Genomic DNA, 18,475 nt, shown 5'->3' on the forward strand with positions numbered 1-18,475 from the left:
CCCCCCCCCCCCCAAAAAAATAAAAAAATAATCACCTCTACGCACCTTATGTAACAAGTCGATGCATGAAAGTTTACCATGCTTATCATGTATGTAAGTGAAAGTACATGTGAGGGACATCTTGTGCGTGAATGACAAGAGAAATTCTGTGGGACAGGACACAACAAATAAAGTCATCTTCCTTCAGAGGTTCTATCAGAGCCGTATCAGAGGCGGCAAATGTGTTTTCTGCAACGCTGGGAAAGAAGTGTGAAGTGTCAAAATGTCATTTTTTCCCCTAAAATTAAAAAATAATTCGCACTAGACTTCATTTTTTCAAGTTATTTTGGGAAAAATTGAGAATACTTCTTTAAAAAATGTATGAATGCATTATTTTTTGCATGTACCATATGCTATTTATCACATCTTTAATCTTGTAATATTTCAACTTTATTCCAGGAAAATAATAACTTTTCCCCCCTGAGAAATACAAAATTTTCTCATACTATTATGACTTTTTTTTCTGGTGAAATTATCATTCACCTTTATACAAAACTAAGATTGTTTTCCGAACAAACTATTTTTGTAAAATGCTGACCATATTTTTCATCATGGATTATTATGTATTTACAACTTTATTCTTTAAAAAAAAAAAAAAAAAAAAAATTCCCCTGAGAAAAACTTTTTTTCTCATATGACGCGTGTTGCGCGAGCTCTGTGTAAAAAAAAAAAAAAAGGCTCCAGTGTTCCAAGGTGAGGAAAAGGCGTTACCTAGCAGGAGATCCAATGGGATCATCTCTTTGACTGCATCAAAGATGCCCCTCTGTCGAGCCTCCTGCCCATCCAGCTCCCTGGCACAAGCCTTGCAGCAGCCGCACGCCGAGCAGCCAGACTCTCCTGACCCGCAACCACAGATGCTAGTTGAACAAAAAAATAAATAAATTGTTACAAAAAGATTCAAATTGAATTCGGAAGATGAGCGCTATTGTTAATCTGCATCCTCTTACCCGCCTGGTACTCTGTCAGGCCGCCCGCTGCTGACACAGCTGGCACCGTAGCCCGTGCAGTCGCCGCACACGGTGCAAACCATACACTGGTCCAGCTTCCACTTGTGCATTCCGGGCTGACACATCATGCTCTTCTCTTCCTTCTCCTCCAGCTCGTCCTCCAGGTCCTCGTCCATGGCCGTGGCCATGTTCTCCACACCGAACGCTGTAACGGACACGGCCGTGAAGCGCATTTCAAATGCACGATGACGTTTAATTGCTTTCTTTGCCCCACCTTTCCCAGCCTGACTCATGGGGCCCGTGTCTCTGCCGCACTGGCCCTTGTTATTCACCCCGAACGTCCACACTTCCCCGCTTTTGGTCAGGACGCACGTGTGGGCCTTTCCCATCGCGACCTGGGTCACAACGTGCCCTTTCAAGTCGGTCACCTGGCCTGTCGAGAGGAGACGGAGATGGTAAGACGCAGTGCCGGGGTAAGAAAGCACTGTGCAGTGAAACCGACAGAGTCGAACACAACGCGTTCCATGATGCTGGTTGACTTTCAATTGATTTGTTCAAAAAAATCCCAGGTAGTAATGTCAAATGAAAGGAATCATTCAAGACTCACACAAAACGTTTTATTAACTGTACATTTTTCTTAAAACTCTTCTTAACACACTTAGCGCTCTGACTCCGGCTCCTGTAGGCCAATTACCACGCAGTTAGTTAAGTGTTGGCGTTTTCGCCATGCTCCTTGAGAGTGTTTTCATTTTATATTTGCGGGTTTGACTTGTTTGTTCCCTACAATAAACAGCTGAAAGTACATCTGTGATTCTCTCTCTCTCTCTCTCTCTCTCTCGCTCTTTTTTTCCACGTCACGTAAATTGGGGCACTTATAAATTCAGGTACCACTGTAATCCAGTGTATAATAAGACAACATGAAACTAAAATAATGTGAAACTACTTTGAAGATGACTAATGTAATGTTTGCACAGCAATACTGTCACCTTATGGTGTTCTATAAGTATTTGTGGAATTAATAGGTGTTGTGCATTGCATAATATGCGCACATATGTTCTAAATTGTTCCAATATTTGACTTTGGCGCTTCCCCTGCATCTTTCATCTTGATGAACTCACAAGTGCTGTCGCTGTAAATGGCGTCCTTTCCGAACATGTACAGCTCGCCGTCCTTGGTGACGATGCTGCTGCTGCCATTGTTGCACGCAGTGTACACCGCCATCTTGGTCTCTAATTTGATCATCTTCTTCGGCTTGTAGGGTTTGGGCTGTCGCCGACTTTTAGCTGCGCAGGGCGGCGGGGGAAACGACACGTCACGTTAAATTTGTTATCTTGCAATCTGATCCGTAATGTCATACAAATGTGGACATCGCTCGTACTCGACTCTCCATCTTCTCCTTTGCTTGCAGAACCTGTAAAGAAGACGCTTCCGTCTTCGGCCACTAACAACGCGTGGGAGCCGTCGTGGCCGACGGAGAACTGAAGGATCTTGGGAGATTTGGTAACAGGAAGTTCTACCCATTTGCCAGCAGAAGGGCCTCCCTGCTTTATACCCAGGCTTTGATACTTTCCTGTGTAGTAGATCTGACATGGGAGGATGAGGGAAGACAAGTGAAAAAAATACATTGCTTAGAAAATGTACTCAGACTTGCGTTTCTCTCTGCAGCCAACGTACTCAAGTCATACCAGAGGTGTGAACGCAGGTTATATGCCTATAGGTGGGTATTCAGAAGATAAGCAGATTGCAAGACGAGGCAACCCTACTCCGTCTCCAAGTCTTAAGAAATGATCAACAGGCCTCTTGTTATCTGGCGAGGCCTCACACTGTGTCACACCCACTGCACAGACGCAACGACGCCCTCCACACACCCCTGATTAACTACATACTTAGCATTGACTTTTTTTTCTGCATAGAAAATGTATGTTTATAAGCTTTCCACCCCCCCCCCCCCCCCCCCCGTAACAACATTTAGGTACACACACATCTACAAACCCCAATTCCAATGAAGTTGGGACGTTGTGCGAAACGTAAATAGAAACAGACTACAATGATTTGCAAATCCTTTTCAACCTAGATTCAATTGAATACACTGCAGAAAGACAAAATAGTTCCTGTTCAAACTGATCAAATGAGTTTTTTGGAATATATATGCCCTCATTTTGAATTTAATCCCTGCAACTGATTACGCCTAAATAAGTACCAAAAGAACAGCAATGGGTCATCGCGCCAAATCAATGTATGACTTTCAGAATGTGCATGTGTACTGAATGATATGGTCAGTGAGCGTATGACTAAAATAATACAGGATATTGGCTCTCACCTTCCCAGAGGCAGTTTTCATCAGTGCAAATTCCCTGCCAGCTCCGAGCAACGCCGCCTCCTCATCAAAGCCCGTGCCTGAGAGATCAACACAGCGTTGTGAGTTATCGCCTCATGGGTCCACGATACCTACTGCACAACATATTCGTACACAGACTACAACTAGACAGAGATGCACAGTGTTTTTCCTTAAATATTAGCCTTTACTCTAATAGGCGGCGTTTATCAAGAAACAGGCACCGTTGTGAATTGTCTGCCTGAATAAACAAATCCCTCACCTCAATTCGACACCTGTCGTATCGTAATTTATTACTCCAAGTAAGAATCTTTACTTATTTGTAGAATAATCAAATAAATGCTGCACATCAACTGGTCGGCTGGTTCGCCATCCAGCCAAGACAAACGAAGATCTCCTTTTTCGCAACAGGAAATATTACTTGAAAATTAATTGATGGCCACAGCACACTGTTCGAGTTAACAGTCTAACAGCTTCCGGGGAAAAAACGTGCCTCAGCCTGGTGGTCCTGCACTGGACGCTCAGTAGCCCCCTGCCCGCGGGGAGCAGATGGCTTGTATGGAGTCATCCCGCATGTTGTAAGTCTTCCCTGCACAATATACAAATCTGATTTTTTATTATTATTATTATTATTATTATTATCATCATCATCTTACATTATGCGTTCCAGTATGCTCTGTTATGTGATCACTAAAAAATATTGTGTGCATCAGCTTTTGTTCCAGGGAGCTACCCGACTTATTAGTGTCGATTTGTAAGTAATGTAGCTATATTATTCTAAAATGCAGGTTAAAAGTACGGTCATAATAAGCATCTCCTCCTCTTTGCAACGAAGCAATTAAACACCCCACCTTTCCCATCACTCGTATTTATTTGAAAACACCAACTTGTCCCATTGGCATCACTCACTAATGATGTGCAGATCTTTCTCGAGGTCAAAGAGGGAGATGCCACAGGCATGCAGACACTTCCTCGCGAGCTTCAGCTGCAGTTCCTGCTGCAGGCTCGGGTCAGAGCTCATAGTGTAGATGCGCACCACAAAACCATCCTGCTGAGGGCAACACCACACGATAACGTTGATACCTGCTGCTGTTTACAGCCCTTTGATTGCTGATGGTCGCAGGACCACTGAGGACTTATGTTACAAGTAACATTTGAACATAGCAAACGCAACCTAAAGGAACTTAAGGGCTGTATTATAAAACTACTCCCACCTGAAAAAATAAAAGGAAGGGAACATTAACACGACATCTTTTATAGGCAATGCTGGAAATAATGTGTGTGTTGTGTAGTGTACAATAGCTGCATTTACTTAACTTTAGCATTTGGTTGGAAATAAAATATTAATTTGAGTGTGTAATTGATATTTCTTTAACTGTATTGTTCATATTGTAAAGAGCAGACAAATGCGTCAGCAAGTCACTGTACATTCCGTTTCTTGTTTGATAGTTATTATTACACTTTTCCTCTTATTTTGTTTTCTATTTAACCTTTATTTAAGCAGGTTGCTCTCAACCTCTTTTGAAAACGTTTTCAAAAGAGACCTGGCAAAGACAGGCCATTACTGGTATTTTTAAAATATCTGCAATGTGTTTGTTCTTTGAAGTCCTCACCTTTTAGACTTTGCACTCGGCCCTTATTGCCTTATAACACAGCTCTGTACCTGTATTACTGGCAATAAATGACATTATTCCATCAACATTTGGCAGGCAGCGAGGGACATAAAAAATGATTCACCATATGTGCCGCAGCCCTCTTGATTTGCTTCCCACTAAGCTGCTCCCGTGTTGGAAGCACTACTGCAATGGCAATTACAGTTTATAGATTTCACATGGTCCCCTCCCCCCACCTGCGTGGCGACGCAGTGTTTATGTGCTTATGCAGATAGCTTGTGACATTAAACTGTAGCAAATATGCAACAACCCTCTTCGTCACGCTACGCCACACAATAGCTCTTGGTATAATAAATGACAGCATTACACGAGAAGAGGCTTTGTACTAAAGTCAAGATTTTTTGCTGCTTTAAAAGTAATTCATAATAAAGTAGGTTCCCTGGGTATCTCTGGTACAATTTGGAGATGTTGAGGAATTCCCATCGTGATAACTTGGAGGAACTTAAGACTCACATCTTTGCATGCTGCTATTTGGTTAATGTGCTCTCCGTCCGTGAAGAGTATGTTCTGCCCGTCCGAGTGTTGACCTGGAGAGAGGAACGTGACTGTCAAGTTTCACTATTTATCGTTTGTGGTAGTTTGATCGATCTTGGTGTAGAGGACTACAAAATCAATAGTCTTCTTGCTTTGAGAAGAGGCAAAAGAAACATCACAATGTGCAATACATGCAAGACTGACATCAAATAAAGCAAGTAAATAAACATTTTGTCAGCACCTGGCATAGTGACAGCCCCCTCAGGCTCCAGTGTCTCAGGATTGATCTTAATGGCCGACATACTGTGGTTACCCGTGTCCCGGTACAGCAAGTAGCCCTAAGGGGATGAGACATAGGCGCTGCTCATCGACACTCTCAAAACGATTACCACCAATATGGGCTTATATTTGTGATGCAGTTTCGTTGAAAAACATTTTGCAGTCCATTTCAGCTCATTTTGCTGTTGAGTCAAAATGAGCGGAAATTACCTGAGCGAAACCCAGCCATGACCTCTTCTCTGTACGGTTCCTGATGCGGGATGTGGAGTTGTAAACATGCCCCTGAGGTTAAAAAAAATCATAATCATAAAAATAAATATCAGCAGAAAAAGCACACACACTAGCTAGCATTTGATGTGTAAAAGGGAAAAGACACATTTAAATCTCAGACAGTTTCAAGTTAAGCGGAACCTCTAAAGTTGAACAGATGCCCCTGAACTTGTACATAAACAATATGCCTCTAAAATCCCACAGCATATTACATTTCATATTAAAATGAAAGCAAATCTCGCAAGACTTCAATTCAGTGAGCATCTAAAGCATACACACCATTTTCTCCTTTGTCTTGAGGTTTTTGGGTGTTTAATTGCATAATGTCAACAGAATGACGGCAGAGGAAAATATGATCATAACAACAGGACATGAAATGGAACAACAACGGTTGCATTCGTCTCTGTCCAGGCAGCTCAGTACAAGATGGCGAAAACTCAAAATAGTTTTGCTTCAACTTTGGGTTTTTTGTGAAGCCATCACAGAACAGCACCAAAGAGGAAACGTGACGATGACCGTAGAACAGGAAATGGAACTTGGGAAAGCAGTTAGAGCATTTCTGACCTAGCATCTCAGTACAATATGGCTACTATAAAAGCAAATCTCATATCTAAATCTCAACTAATTCAGTATCAAAAGGATAAACTAAATTTGTTCCCTCTTTTGTAGTTTTATTGTGATGCCAAAACAAGAGAGTACCACAGAGGAAATGTGATGATGACCATATAAAAGAAAAAGGTACTTATTTTGACATCAGAGAGCCGTTTCAAGCATCTTTGTCCTGGTTGCAAAATGGCTAAAAAGTTTTTTGGTTTTTTTTAGCACGCAATGAAGATCAATGAATATCCCTGAACAGATTTTAGTTTTAACTTTCCAGGTTCCGCTGTAGAATTTGTTTTGGGTGCTACGTACCCTGACAGTACCGCTGTACCCCGAGCCCACTTTGTACAGTCCGTCCTTGCACAGCAGGTAGAGAAAGGATCCGTCCGTCTGCAGGAGGCAGCGCTCGTCTTCGTCGATGGTGACGCCCTTCAGCACCCATTTGTTCATCAAGGCAGCGCGTTTGATGCCGTTACCGAACCATTCCTGGATTTGGATCTTTCCCACCAAAACCGCCTGCACGCTCCTCTGCAGGGCGTTCAATATGGTGGGCACCTGGAGGAAATCTCATATGTAAGTAACGCTTATACAACACACTCCAAAAGGCCCTTTAGTGACATTATGTGGAGTTATTATGGGATGCAAATGATGCTTCCGGCAGTGCTGATGACTCATTTAAATAGCATTATGACCTGTAGTGTGAATTTTCCCTCGTCTCATTGTGCTCAACATCACATTACCACGACAGTTATATCACACACACACACACACACACACACACACACACACACAAACGTGCAGAGTGCAGTGGCGCACACTTCCCGCCAGCCTGCTTCTACAAGGACTCACAGTCTGGTCAAGGCTTTACAGTCCAAAACCCAGGTGGAAAAACACATCTTTTAGTCAGTAGGCCGCAAAGTGACACTTTATTAGGTAAAGCTAAACAATCTAGAGCACGGGTGTCAAACTGGTGGCCCGGGGGCCAGATCCGGCCCTCCACGTCATTTTATGTGGCCCGCGAGAGTGTGCATCGACTTAAGTGTTTCTTGTTAAAATACCAAAATTGCAAATTGGCTTCACTTTTAAAAATATTGAGATATTGCAAGCATTTTGTGTTACCAACCCCCCTTTTAAAATAAAATGTATGCATACTGCAGTTGGCTTCTGATTTCAAAAGTAATTATCCATTAATTTGTGTATATGTAATAATATGAGGCAATCACATGGGTTTGCAGCCATAACGGCCCTCCGAGTGGAACCATAACTGCGATGTGGCCCGCGACAAAAATGAGTTTGACACCCCGATCTGGAGCATGTGATGTCAAACATACGGCTCGCAAGCCAAAACCGGCCCGCGGCCCGCAGGATTCATTTGATAGTAGTAGTATTTGATAGATAGTAAGACATTGTTGTGGTGGAGACTAAGGATAATTTTGAGAATTAGTATGCTCCTGTAAAAAAAAAATGGAATTGTAATAACTCCAAGGTATTCATAAATTTCATCCATTTTAAAGTGCATTACTGTATTTTACACAGCCAAATACCTGTGACAAGGTTTTGTGCCTTGAAATAGAATCACTGTGATTAGTTACTACGCATACATGGTAGAGTACAAACTGACGCAAAATATTTTCGAGAAATCTGAGGTTGTTTTGTAAAATGGTAAAAAGAAAATCATTAAATATAAAGCTGCGATTGGCTGGCGACCAGTTCAGGGTGTACCCCGCCTCTCGCCCGAAGATAGCTAGGATAGGCTCCGGCACGCCCGCGACTCCAGTGAGGACAAGCGGTACAGAAAATGGATGGATGGATTAAATATAAAGATTTTCCTACTGTATTTGATTTGTTTTGCATTCAAACAAAGGGATAACATTGTTATTTATTATTATATCAGGTATGCTAAGGTTTTCGTGGTCCAGCCACTTTGACACCAAATTAGGCTTTATGTGGCCCCTGAACTACAATGAGTTTAACACTCTTGATCTAAAGACATCCAATACGAGCGCAAACAAACATTCTGTCTTTGAAAGTATAATAATGCTCAGTTTTGATTGACGCCATCGGACTGTAATTAACTTTACTATTTAATCAAAGCTATTTCAGAATAAATCTTTGGGTTACTCTAATTAGCTACATTGCAAAAACCGAAATACAGTATGAATCTTAAACCATTGCCATTCTCATCAGCTTTCAAAAGACAGACTATTCGCATGAAGGTTAATTTAGGTATAACTAATGTTAAAGCCAGTGAGTACTACAAATATTGCTGAGGGTGTTTAACTGCAGATGGGGGAAGGCATTCGGAATAATAATTGTCCATTTTCTATACCACTGTAGTGGTAAAGGTTAGCTGATCCCAGCTGACTTTGGTGCAGGGCCAGTGGTACAACCTGGACTGGTTGTTATTCAATCTCTTTGCACAGATAGACAAACAAGCATTCACACTCACATTCAATTTAGAGTCCTCAACGAACCTAACATGCGTGTTTTTGGAATGTGGGAGGAAACCGGAGTACCGGAGAGAACCTGTAAACTCCGCACAGGAAAGCCGTAGATTTGAAACCTGACGCTCAGAAGTGTGAGGCAGATGTGCTAAGCACTCGTCCCCCGTGGGGCTATCTGCCCACCCATCAAGTGTGAAATTAAACAAGCAAACCGATCTTTTTTTTTTTCACAATTCGGAAAATGTGTTTGAGAGTTGTTCTGCATTCCAGGTCCACGACTAAGGAACAATGGGTCTAATTTACATAACAACCGCAACAAACTTCTCCATCCACGACATGACCAGCTAGGTTGAGTGAAGAGCCAGTGTCCAGAGCAGAGTCACTGTCTGATCATACGGCAACACCCGCATACACACCCATGAGTGTGATGCCCACACTGTGGAATGTGTGCGCTCCCACAAGTAGAAGCCACTCTTGTAGCAACATTCAGGCTTGCCCCGGTCATCATGGTAACCAAAGCCTGCCTTGCAGTTTAAACAGCCAGATATAGGGCCAGAGCATGTCATATTATTAAGACACCAAGGAATTGTATTCAATTGTGGAGGGGGAAGCATATGATGTTTCCTTGAAGTGCATTACGCACTGGGTGACTATTTGAGGCACGGGACAGCCACTACTGGAGGAAATATGGTACAAATAATGCAAAGGATGCAGTCAGATGAAAGAGAGGACCAGTGACTTGGCAGAACAGAAGAAGTCATCAGGCAGGGTAAACTAATTAGTGAGGGGACTGACTGCAAGCCGGCTGACATTTTGCCAACTCAACTTGGACTGTCCACATTGCTTCAGAGAAATGCACAAAGGAGCTCCACTGTTATGTTTGTAAACAAGCCTACACGACCTCACGGCTGCCGGTTAACGAAATTCGCGTTTCCAGACTATGACCACGATAACATTATTCAGTCACCTGTATCGTCTGGCAGGCGTGGCTGCCGTTGTTGGTGAGGATGGCGGAGACGGCCTGCAGAATCTTGCCGGTGTCGCCCCACGATACCACCAGGCTGAAGAGGCAGGCGCAGGACAGGGCAGTGATGGCCTGTCCCGTCGGGTCGTTGGGGCCCGTGCTTCGGACCGTGGTCTCCAGCAGCAGCTGGAAAAGGGACTCTGATGGACAACATGCATGCAATTCATGTTGGACATTTATGAACAGCAAAACACCACAATATAATATTAATATAAGACTATTTTCAATCACAAAATAGGCATGAAAAAAATTATCTATAGATTCAACAGAAAACATTCGCAAAGAACAATAAATGCATGTCCATCATGGACGACTAAAATGTATCCCACTGGGCATTCTCTATTTATTTATGAAACTGTATTGAATACAGCCGTTTACAAATGTATTGATTTATATGAAGGTTGATACCACAGTTGCCCTAATCCAACAGCATAGGCAATCATAAAAAAAATGTCTTCATGTTTCTATAATAATGGTTAATGCATCAAAATGTAGAATCACTAACCAAAATTTGATTTTTAATGCTAAAATATCATTGTCGTTGTTGTTATAAATGCAGTTTGAAATGTACTGTTTTACAAAGTAGATGATTATTTATTTACTTTATGTCAAATTATAGTAATTTACATACATTCCTGAACCTCATTCCTGTTCAAAATGGTAAAAACATTGAGATCACTGACATTTAAAGTCCAGCTGGACTGTCTTCAGGTTTTAATGACAAGTGGTCTCATACATTTGTAAAGCATTGTAAACCACAACCAACCATAACCAATAACTATTGCTCATCAGAACATTGAATTTTATATCGTTTCAATAATAAGGTCAGCATAACTGAAATGGTTAACTTCTTTTAAAATGACATTGGCTCTATGATGAAGAAATGTCATAACTTTCTCAAAATGTAGGAGAAACAATTTTGGCCCGTGATGCTATCTCAAGTACTGTTAAAAACACAATATAAATGCATATAAAATTACAGCCTGTATTCTGCACACACAAAAATTTGGCAAACTATGAAAGCACAGGTACACCGCAGGTTTCCCAGTCGCATACAATTAGAACACAGGGTCGATTTATTCCAATACAAAACATTTGCGTCGTTATTTCTCCAACATCAGTGAGACTGATTTGCGTCCACGCTCCTCACCCAGCACGTCGGGAGGCTCGGTCTGGAAGCCCTCTGGCTGCTGGCCCTGCAGCATGTCCAACAGAGCCTGCAGACTGCGCAGGCAAAGCGAGGGATGCGAGAAGCGGGTCTCCTTTATCAGCTCAAAGACCCCACACAGGCCGATGCCAATGATCTACGGACGCAGAGAAATTAGAGCTGAAAGCTGAACTACTTCCCAGTTATATTACTATTGTGGATTCACACATTTTCACTTGACTTTGTCAAAACTTAACTGCCTGATCAGTGCATTTAAAAAGAGGCTTTTACATAAAGTAATTTCTCATGTATAATGCACATTCTTTCCCCCCAAAAAATGTCAAAAGCCAATAGTGCGTATTATACATAGGTATAGGAGCAAATGGGGGGGGGGGGTAACTTTCACATTTAATAAATGTATGCCGCCATCTTGTGGTTATGAAAAAGCTGTGCACTTTCATTCCAAAATGCCAACGCCACCTAGAGGTTAGGAGAAAGGGGAACACTTACATTCTAATATGTCACTGCCACCTAGTGGTTATAAAAAAGGTGTAGCCTACACTTTCATTTCAATATGACAGGGGTACGTACGACTGCATATAGGTACAGTTGTGCTCAAGTTTACATAACCTGGCAGAATTTGTGAAATATTGTTTTGTTTTTTTAATATGACTGAACAACAAGCATCATTCATTTCTTTATGGTTATGTTTTGTTAAATGATAATGCTTTTCTGAAATGCTTGACCGTTTCATTTGAATCCCATTAAAATCAAATTAAATGTGTTTTGCCTGGTCCTTCGTGTTTTCTTGAAAGAATTGTACCCATCTCATTTTCATGTGCCGAGTCTCCACACTGGAATTCATTTGAGAGAGTGTTTACGTGTCTTGGTAGGGGCTGCCATTTTGGTTAGCAACACAGTTCAAATGGGATCAGCTGTAAGTGCTTTATAAAGAAAGTGATGTTGATTACCATCTGTGTGTGAACAATAGCGTCTATGTACTAAAATAATTACAGTCACAATTATTATTATCTAATATTATATTCGCTATTACCTATATAATAACACATAGGTAATTAGCATTAGTTATTATTATATGTTATGATTATTATTTCAAAAAATGATTGCACAGTCCCCAGAATGGCCTCTTTTATTTATTATATACAAATTAATGGCTGCGTGATGACTGTGTGAGGAACACTGCATGTGTGTGCAGGTGTTAGATCTAGCGGGTCATAACCAGTAACTGATGACTCAATCCTTTTTTACGACTTGCAGCTCCTCGTGAATGGAAATGAAAACCATTCAAAGGGAAATGTGGGCCACACGAGGTTGTTAATCCTCCTGATAGGGATGAGAACTGTCTGGGAAGGTGATACCAAATAATACAATATATTTCTTTTAATTAAAAAAAAAAAAAAAAAAAAGGTAAGGCCTATAGGGAGTTCACTGCATAATGATAAAGACGAGTCCTTACCTTTGGCAGCTTGATGGCCGGCTCGCGGTACTCCTCCTCCTCCTCGCTGTCGGAGTCGCCGCTCTGCACCGAGCTCCTGGAGGCCAGCGCCAACGAGGCCTCCCTCTGCTGCCACTCCAGCACGCAGTGGCGAACGTTGCAGTAGACATTGAAAGCCGACGGGTTGCTGTGCAACTTGATGTCGGGAACAGCGAGGACGCCGTCGAAACTCTCCGTCTGTGGGAGCGAAGGGAAGCAGAAGGGGTCAGTCGGGGGAGGAACGCATTTGTGGCAGTATTACACTATCACTAGGACTGGGCAAGTAATAGATTTTATCAACTAATTTGAGTTCATTTTTCAGGATGATTTTTTTTGAGCGGCTTCTGTAATTCAAAGCCCGTCCCTGATGGCGTGCGTTGCTCACATTAACACCATAGCTGCGAACAGAGAGGAGCTAGTTTACCAGTGCATTCGGTGTTGCCGAATGCACTTTCATCTTTTGTAAGCCCTCTAGCAACTATTTTTCAAAAAAAGTGACTCGTGATTTTAGTTCCCGCCACGAAACAGACAACACGAGCGGAATCATTTTCACGTTGCTTTGGGTATGACGACAAAGGAGCCCGAAGGAAGCCAATCACGGAGTCAATCGAGCTAAAGGTTACCAAAGACATGGTGCTCACTTATATGCTGCAATGTATTGACATGTTGGGATTTTTTTTTACCTGAGGTCCGTGCTTCCAAGCAGCACATATAGAAAAAGTCTACACACCCTTGTTCAAATGTCATCTTATTGGTGAAATAGAAAATAAAAAAATGACACCAAGAGAAATCGTTTCAAAGCTTTTTTCACCACTAATGTGATCTGTCACTAAATTGTACAATTTAATTGAAAAAAAAGTATGCGCTGTATGTGTAGATTGTCATTCATCCAGGATTCTGTAATCTGCAAAGGTTGAATCAAGGCGAATGGACTGTTCTTGCTTGTTGAAGACGTTTCACCTTTAATCCAAAAGGCTTCTTCTGTTCTAAAATTTTAACTTGGGAACTGATGAAGCCTTATTCAAAAGATTTAATATCAAGAAATAGGACTTACAAACAAAAAAAAGAAAAAGAAGGCCAAGTCACTCAGTCGAAACTCTCACGCTACTTAAATGCAGCCTTAACACCCATTTGAACTCTGTTGCTCACCAGAACAGCAGCACCTACCGACAACAGATTTTTCCGTTTTCCATCTGAATTTCAATTTATAGGCCCAGTCAATATCTGCATCAAAATTAAATTCATGTATTTACTTATTTTATTACTATTCATATTGTTTTATCTATTGTACTGCTTGTATTAATTTACATTGCAGAAGAGTAAATGTTTTCAGCTGTGAGGGATTCTCAGATACTATTTTATTTCTAAAAATAATAACTCATAATTGGAGGCAGCTTTTTTGTGTTGGATCTCGTGACTTTTTGCAGGTGTTTTACATTTTTTGATGTGTTTAGGGAGAATACGGAGTAGTTTATAGTCACACCCCCGACAAATGCTCCCCCTATAGGTTTGGAGGCTAGATTTATGAGGCAGTGGTGTGTAATTGAAGCGCCATTAAATATTTCTAAGAATGTCCATTAAATAATAATCAGGATGAGCGCGGTGAATGATTAGCTTTCTGCACTGACGTGGAATTTTTATCCACAACCCCCAGGGAGGAGGAAGCTCAATGATCGATCGCCAGTGCCTCTCATTGCCCTTTGGGCAAACCCGTCACAGGAGGTGATGTCATCTGTTCGGGAGGGGACGAGGTCATTCATACTCCGCTCAGAGCAACAGGGAGGATATTAGTTGCATCGAGCAGAGCGTCTGCTGCTCTCTGGCCTGTGGCACTTAGTGTACATTCAAAGAGGACAAGGCTGGAGGAGACGTGTAATACAAACCTCACGCTGTAAATGCGCACAGTATTGAATGCATGAAAATCCGATTTTAAAAATCGGCCTATTTAGGAATAAAGGGATATTTTGAATGCAGTGGAACCTCCGAATTTGTACATAACGTGTGCCGGGATACTGGACAACCACAGTTTCCCTCATAGGAAGTCATGGAAAGAGAAATAACTGTCATACCATGTAAAAAAATAAGTTACTTTTAAAAACAACAAATTATGATCATTTTTTAATGTTCTTAATATACACGAGTGCCCCAAAAAACTGTAAACCAAAAAGAAACCTTACTTTGAGAAACCAGTCAATAAGTATCATATATGCTTCGTTCTTCAACGCCCTGTGTTGAGGTTGGTGGTAGTGTCCCAAAAAAGCAAACGTCACCCTCAGCTCAGACTTCATCTTTTTGATATGTTTAAAAGACAGGATTCAAACTGCATGGTTCAAGTGACAATTCTGATTGTTTGAAGTAGTACAATGTGGTTATGCGTCATAGTAGGGGTGTGCGCTAAATAAGGTAGACGTACAGATTATACAAATTTGGGCTCGAGATTTGGACTCGACCGACTAATCGCGATAACGCTTGTTGATGATGTCATCCTACCACCCTCAGCTCAGTGTGGCAATGGCTTCAAGGAGAGACCACGGAGTAGGAGGAGCAGTTAAAAAAAAATGGTGCTAGGCCAGTGATTTGGACTTAAAAAGTATGTGTCAAGTGACAGTGCGTGCAAACAAAGCTAAATAACAATTTGTTTTAATATCTAAAATGTGCTCGCCTCAAATGCCCAGGTAGCGTCCGAACGCAGGAGGGAAGAAATAAGTTGCCCTATTTCCCAACCACGGAACTCTAGCTTTTTCCAGGACTACTGCATTTGACATAAAGAGCGCTGGAATGACATTACAAAACCCAGTGCGGTGCACATAGACGTGGTCCCACTTAAACGCAGCGGGTATCAAGAGATAATTTAAAACCTTGATCCAGCAGTGCTGAGACACAACTAGTTTAATGAGATAGAAATGTCCAAACTATACAGTATAGCCTGCTGCAAGAGCAAGTTGATAAAAAACCTTTGTGAATTAAAGTATTTCGTAACTAAATTAGGCTTCTGGCTGAGTCGCTCCATGGGGCCTTATATCAAGCCTCACGATCCATTTCATAACTGACGAGTGGGAACTGGCCAACCGGTGCTTACACGCTTCATATTTCCCTGACTACCATACAGGTGAAGCGATAGCACAAGGATTAAAGGATGCGCTGGACCCACGGGGTCTCAGGGAAGAACCTCATGTGGGCATAACCACCGACGACGCAAATGTGGTGAAGCCAGTGACTCTGAACAAGACGTTGGTAGAGTAGCCACAAATTGCACTCAAGTGTTTGTACTGTTATTTGGAAATAACATGACTCAAGCAAAAGTAGAACGTAGTCCTCCAAATAATTACTTGAGTAGGAGTAAAGACTCAGTGAAAAAAAACTACTCCAGTACAGAGTACCTGGTGAGTAACCAATTTAAACTTGTTTAAAGAGATTTTTTTTTTTTTCCATCAGAGGATGCACATCAACTAGACAAAATATAAAAATAGAATGTGCAACTTTAGATATTACCCAACAATATCACAATCTAAGACAATAATAAATTTAATCTTCATGAAATAAATTAAGGCCAATTCAGCCACAATAATTGGTCTTTGTTTACACTTGTGAGACAGCACAACAGTTAGCGATTACATCGAAAAACGCAACATGTTTTTGGAAATTCCTAGTGGAGTTTTGGAGGCTGAAACATGGATCTTTTTGGACAGACACAAATGACAGAATCATGCCATAGCTGTTTTTCAGAGTCTGGAAGTAAGCCTAGAGAGTCAACGAGAGGAGTCACGGGACACCAGAGGTCTCTCGGACGAACCAAAACAAACAATCATGCGGTAGGTAGATACAAATAAAGGCAGCGAGGGGAATGCCGCTCAATGTGAGGAGTGTATGTTGCTTTTCTTAACAAAAATACACAAGTCAAAGTAAACAAATGTGTTCCATTAAAACTACAAAAATTATCCAAAAAAATACATCAAAATGCAATCGCAAATGAAGTGTGTTACTTTTCTTCAGCCAATATGAGGATATTACCCTTTATTATTATTTTTTTTATAATGAATAACATGTCTAATATTAGCCACACTTCTAGAACACTTTAGTACACGTGTTCAAACATATGACGCTACCGGCAACAGCAGCAATCACAAGGCAACACTGTGGTTGCTTTAAGTGTAAATCAAAGAACACATTGTTTTGTTCGTAAAAGATATTTTTAGTTTAGGTACTTCACTGTAACCACAATCTTTTTATACCCTCAGAACACGTGTGGTTATCTGTTTGTTGGAATTCTCCGAAAAGGCATGCAGTTTCTTCCCGGAATGCAGTTCTTAGCATTAAAACAATTTATAATTATAATAATAATAATATTAAGAATAATTTGCATTGTACTTTTCTAAGTGTGTAAAAACGTTGTTTTCCAGCTATTTGAGCAGCTCTTGTTTGCAGCGTTAACAGTAAAACCGTGCCGTGAAAGCCATTCCCGTATTTATAGAAGACGTTGCCTGTCTGACACTTTTTTTTCCCCCCCAATTGCCGTAACGCTGCATATTTGCATATTTACAATGCAGCCTGCTGTTTACTATTCACACGTGTATTTCATATAATGTGATCTATTCATCCCCAGAGTTGTGATTAGACAACGTACATCACATATTTCAATAATTCAAAATGCATATTAAGGAGGGAGTGTGTCGACACTGCGCATACTGCGTGCTCAGTTAGCCGTTGTAAAACGACGAGGAAGCTGTTGGGGATTAACTTTGAGTCAGCTATGATGTATATAGCACTAGCAAGGGGGGGAGAAACGATGCTTTAATTGTGTAATACTAATACTGAGAGACTCGAGCATTCACTGTAATGTTATTCTGTGAAACAGTTAAATCAGGGGTAAGCAACCCATGGCTCTCGAGGCGCACGTGGCTCTTTCGCCCTTGCAGTGGCTCTCTGTGTCTTTGCAAAATAAATAATGAGTACCGTAATTTCTCATGTATAATGCGCATTTCTTTCCCGACAAAGATGTCAAAAATCAATGGCGCGCTTTATACATAGGTATAGGGGGAAATGAAAAAAACTTTCCCATTTTATAAATGCATGCTGCCATGAAAAAGCGGTACACGTTTATTTTAATATGCCACCGTCACCCAGAGAAAGGTGTACACTCATTCTAATATGCCAGCGCCACCTAGTCTATGAAAAAAGTGTACCCTATACTTTCATTCCAATATGACAGCGTATGTACAGTTGTGCTCATATGTTAATATACTCCGGCAGAATTTGTGAAATATTGTTTTTTGTTTTTTTTTATAAATACAACTGATGACTGAACAACAACCATCATTCATTTCTTTATGGTTATGTTGTGTTTGATGATTATGCTTTTCTGAAATGCTTGACAGTTTATTTTGAATCCCATTAAAATAAAAATAAATGTGTTTCGCCTGGCCCTTCCGGTTTTCTTTAAAAAATTGCACCCATCTTACCAATTCTGCGCGGGTAATCAAACATATGAGCACAACTGTATTTTCTCATTTACTAAATAAAAGTAGGGCTGTGAATGTCAAAATAAGAGCAAGTAAATAAAAAGAAAGTATTACGTGTTCAAATAAAGTGCTTAAATTCAGAATAATTATTTGAAAAAATGAACAAAATACAGATAATACTTCATGTTTTGATCATATGGGTAGAAGCAAAATCATGCATTGTAAAAATGCATTATACATAAGTAGAAGGGTTTTCCAGAATTTTGAGATCAACTTTGGGGGTGCGTAT

At 41.0% G+C, this 18,475-nt stretch overlaps 1 protein-coding gene across 14 annotated transcripts in view; it reads right to left on the reverse strand.

Moving 5' to 3' along the window:
- Nucleotides 1–18,475, reverse strand: part of mycbp2 (MYC binding protein 2) — a 65,735-nt gene that overhangs the window by 42,199 nt on the left and 5,061 nt on the right. For 11 of the 14 annotated variants that reach the window (XM_061692707.1, XM_061692701.1, XM_061692702.1 and 8 more), the window contains exons 3-16: nucleotides 12,710–12,925; nucleotides 11,236–11,389; nucleotides 10,029–10,225; nucleotides 6,930–7,172; nucleotides 5,958–6,029; nucleotides 5,710–5,806; nucleotides 5,448–5,521; nucleotides 4,231–4,372; nucleotides 3,307–3,383; nucleotides 2,365–2,569; nucleotides 2,105–2,269; nucleotides 1,261–1,419; nucleotides 987–1,191; nucleotides 751–896 (exon numbers count right to left, since the gene is read on the reverse strand). In XM_061692707.1, coding sequence (XP_061548691.1) covers nucleotides 751–896; nucleotides 987–1,191; nucleotides 1,261–1,419; nucleotides 2,105–2,269; nucleotides 2,365–2,569; nucleotides 3,307–3,383; nucleotides 4,231–4,372; nucleotides 5,448–5,521; nucleotides 5,710–5,806; nucleotides 5,958–6,029; nucleotides 6,930–7,172; nucleotides 10,029–10,225; nucleotides 11,236–11,389; nucleotides 12,710–12,925 — 2,152 coding nt within the window. The remainder of the gene's footprint in view (nucleotides 1–750; nucleotides 897–986; nucleotides 1,192–1,260; nucleotides 1,420–2,104; nucleotides 2,270–2,364; nucleotides 2,570–3,306; nucleotides 3,384–4,230; nucleotides 4,373–5,447; nucleotides 5,522–5,709; nucleotides 5,807–5,957; nucleotides 6,030–6,929; nucleotides 7,173–10,028; nucleotides 10,226–11,235; nucleotides 11,390–12,709; nucleotides 12,926–18,475) is intronic. The other 3 variants (XM_061692700.1, XM_061692713.1, XM_061692712.1) reach the window with 1 other exon arrangement.

The sequence above is a fragment of the Phycodurus eques genome, chromosome 12, assembly GCF_024500275.1.
Source record: "Phycodurus eques isolate BA_2022a chromosome 12, UOR_Pequ_1.1, whole genome shotgun sequence".
Lineage (NCBI taxonomy): Eukaryota > Metazoa > Chordata > Actinopteri > Syngnathiformes > Syngnathidae > Phycodurus > Phycodurus eques.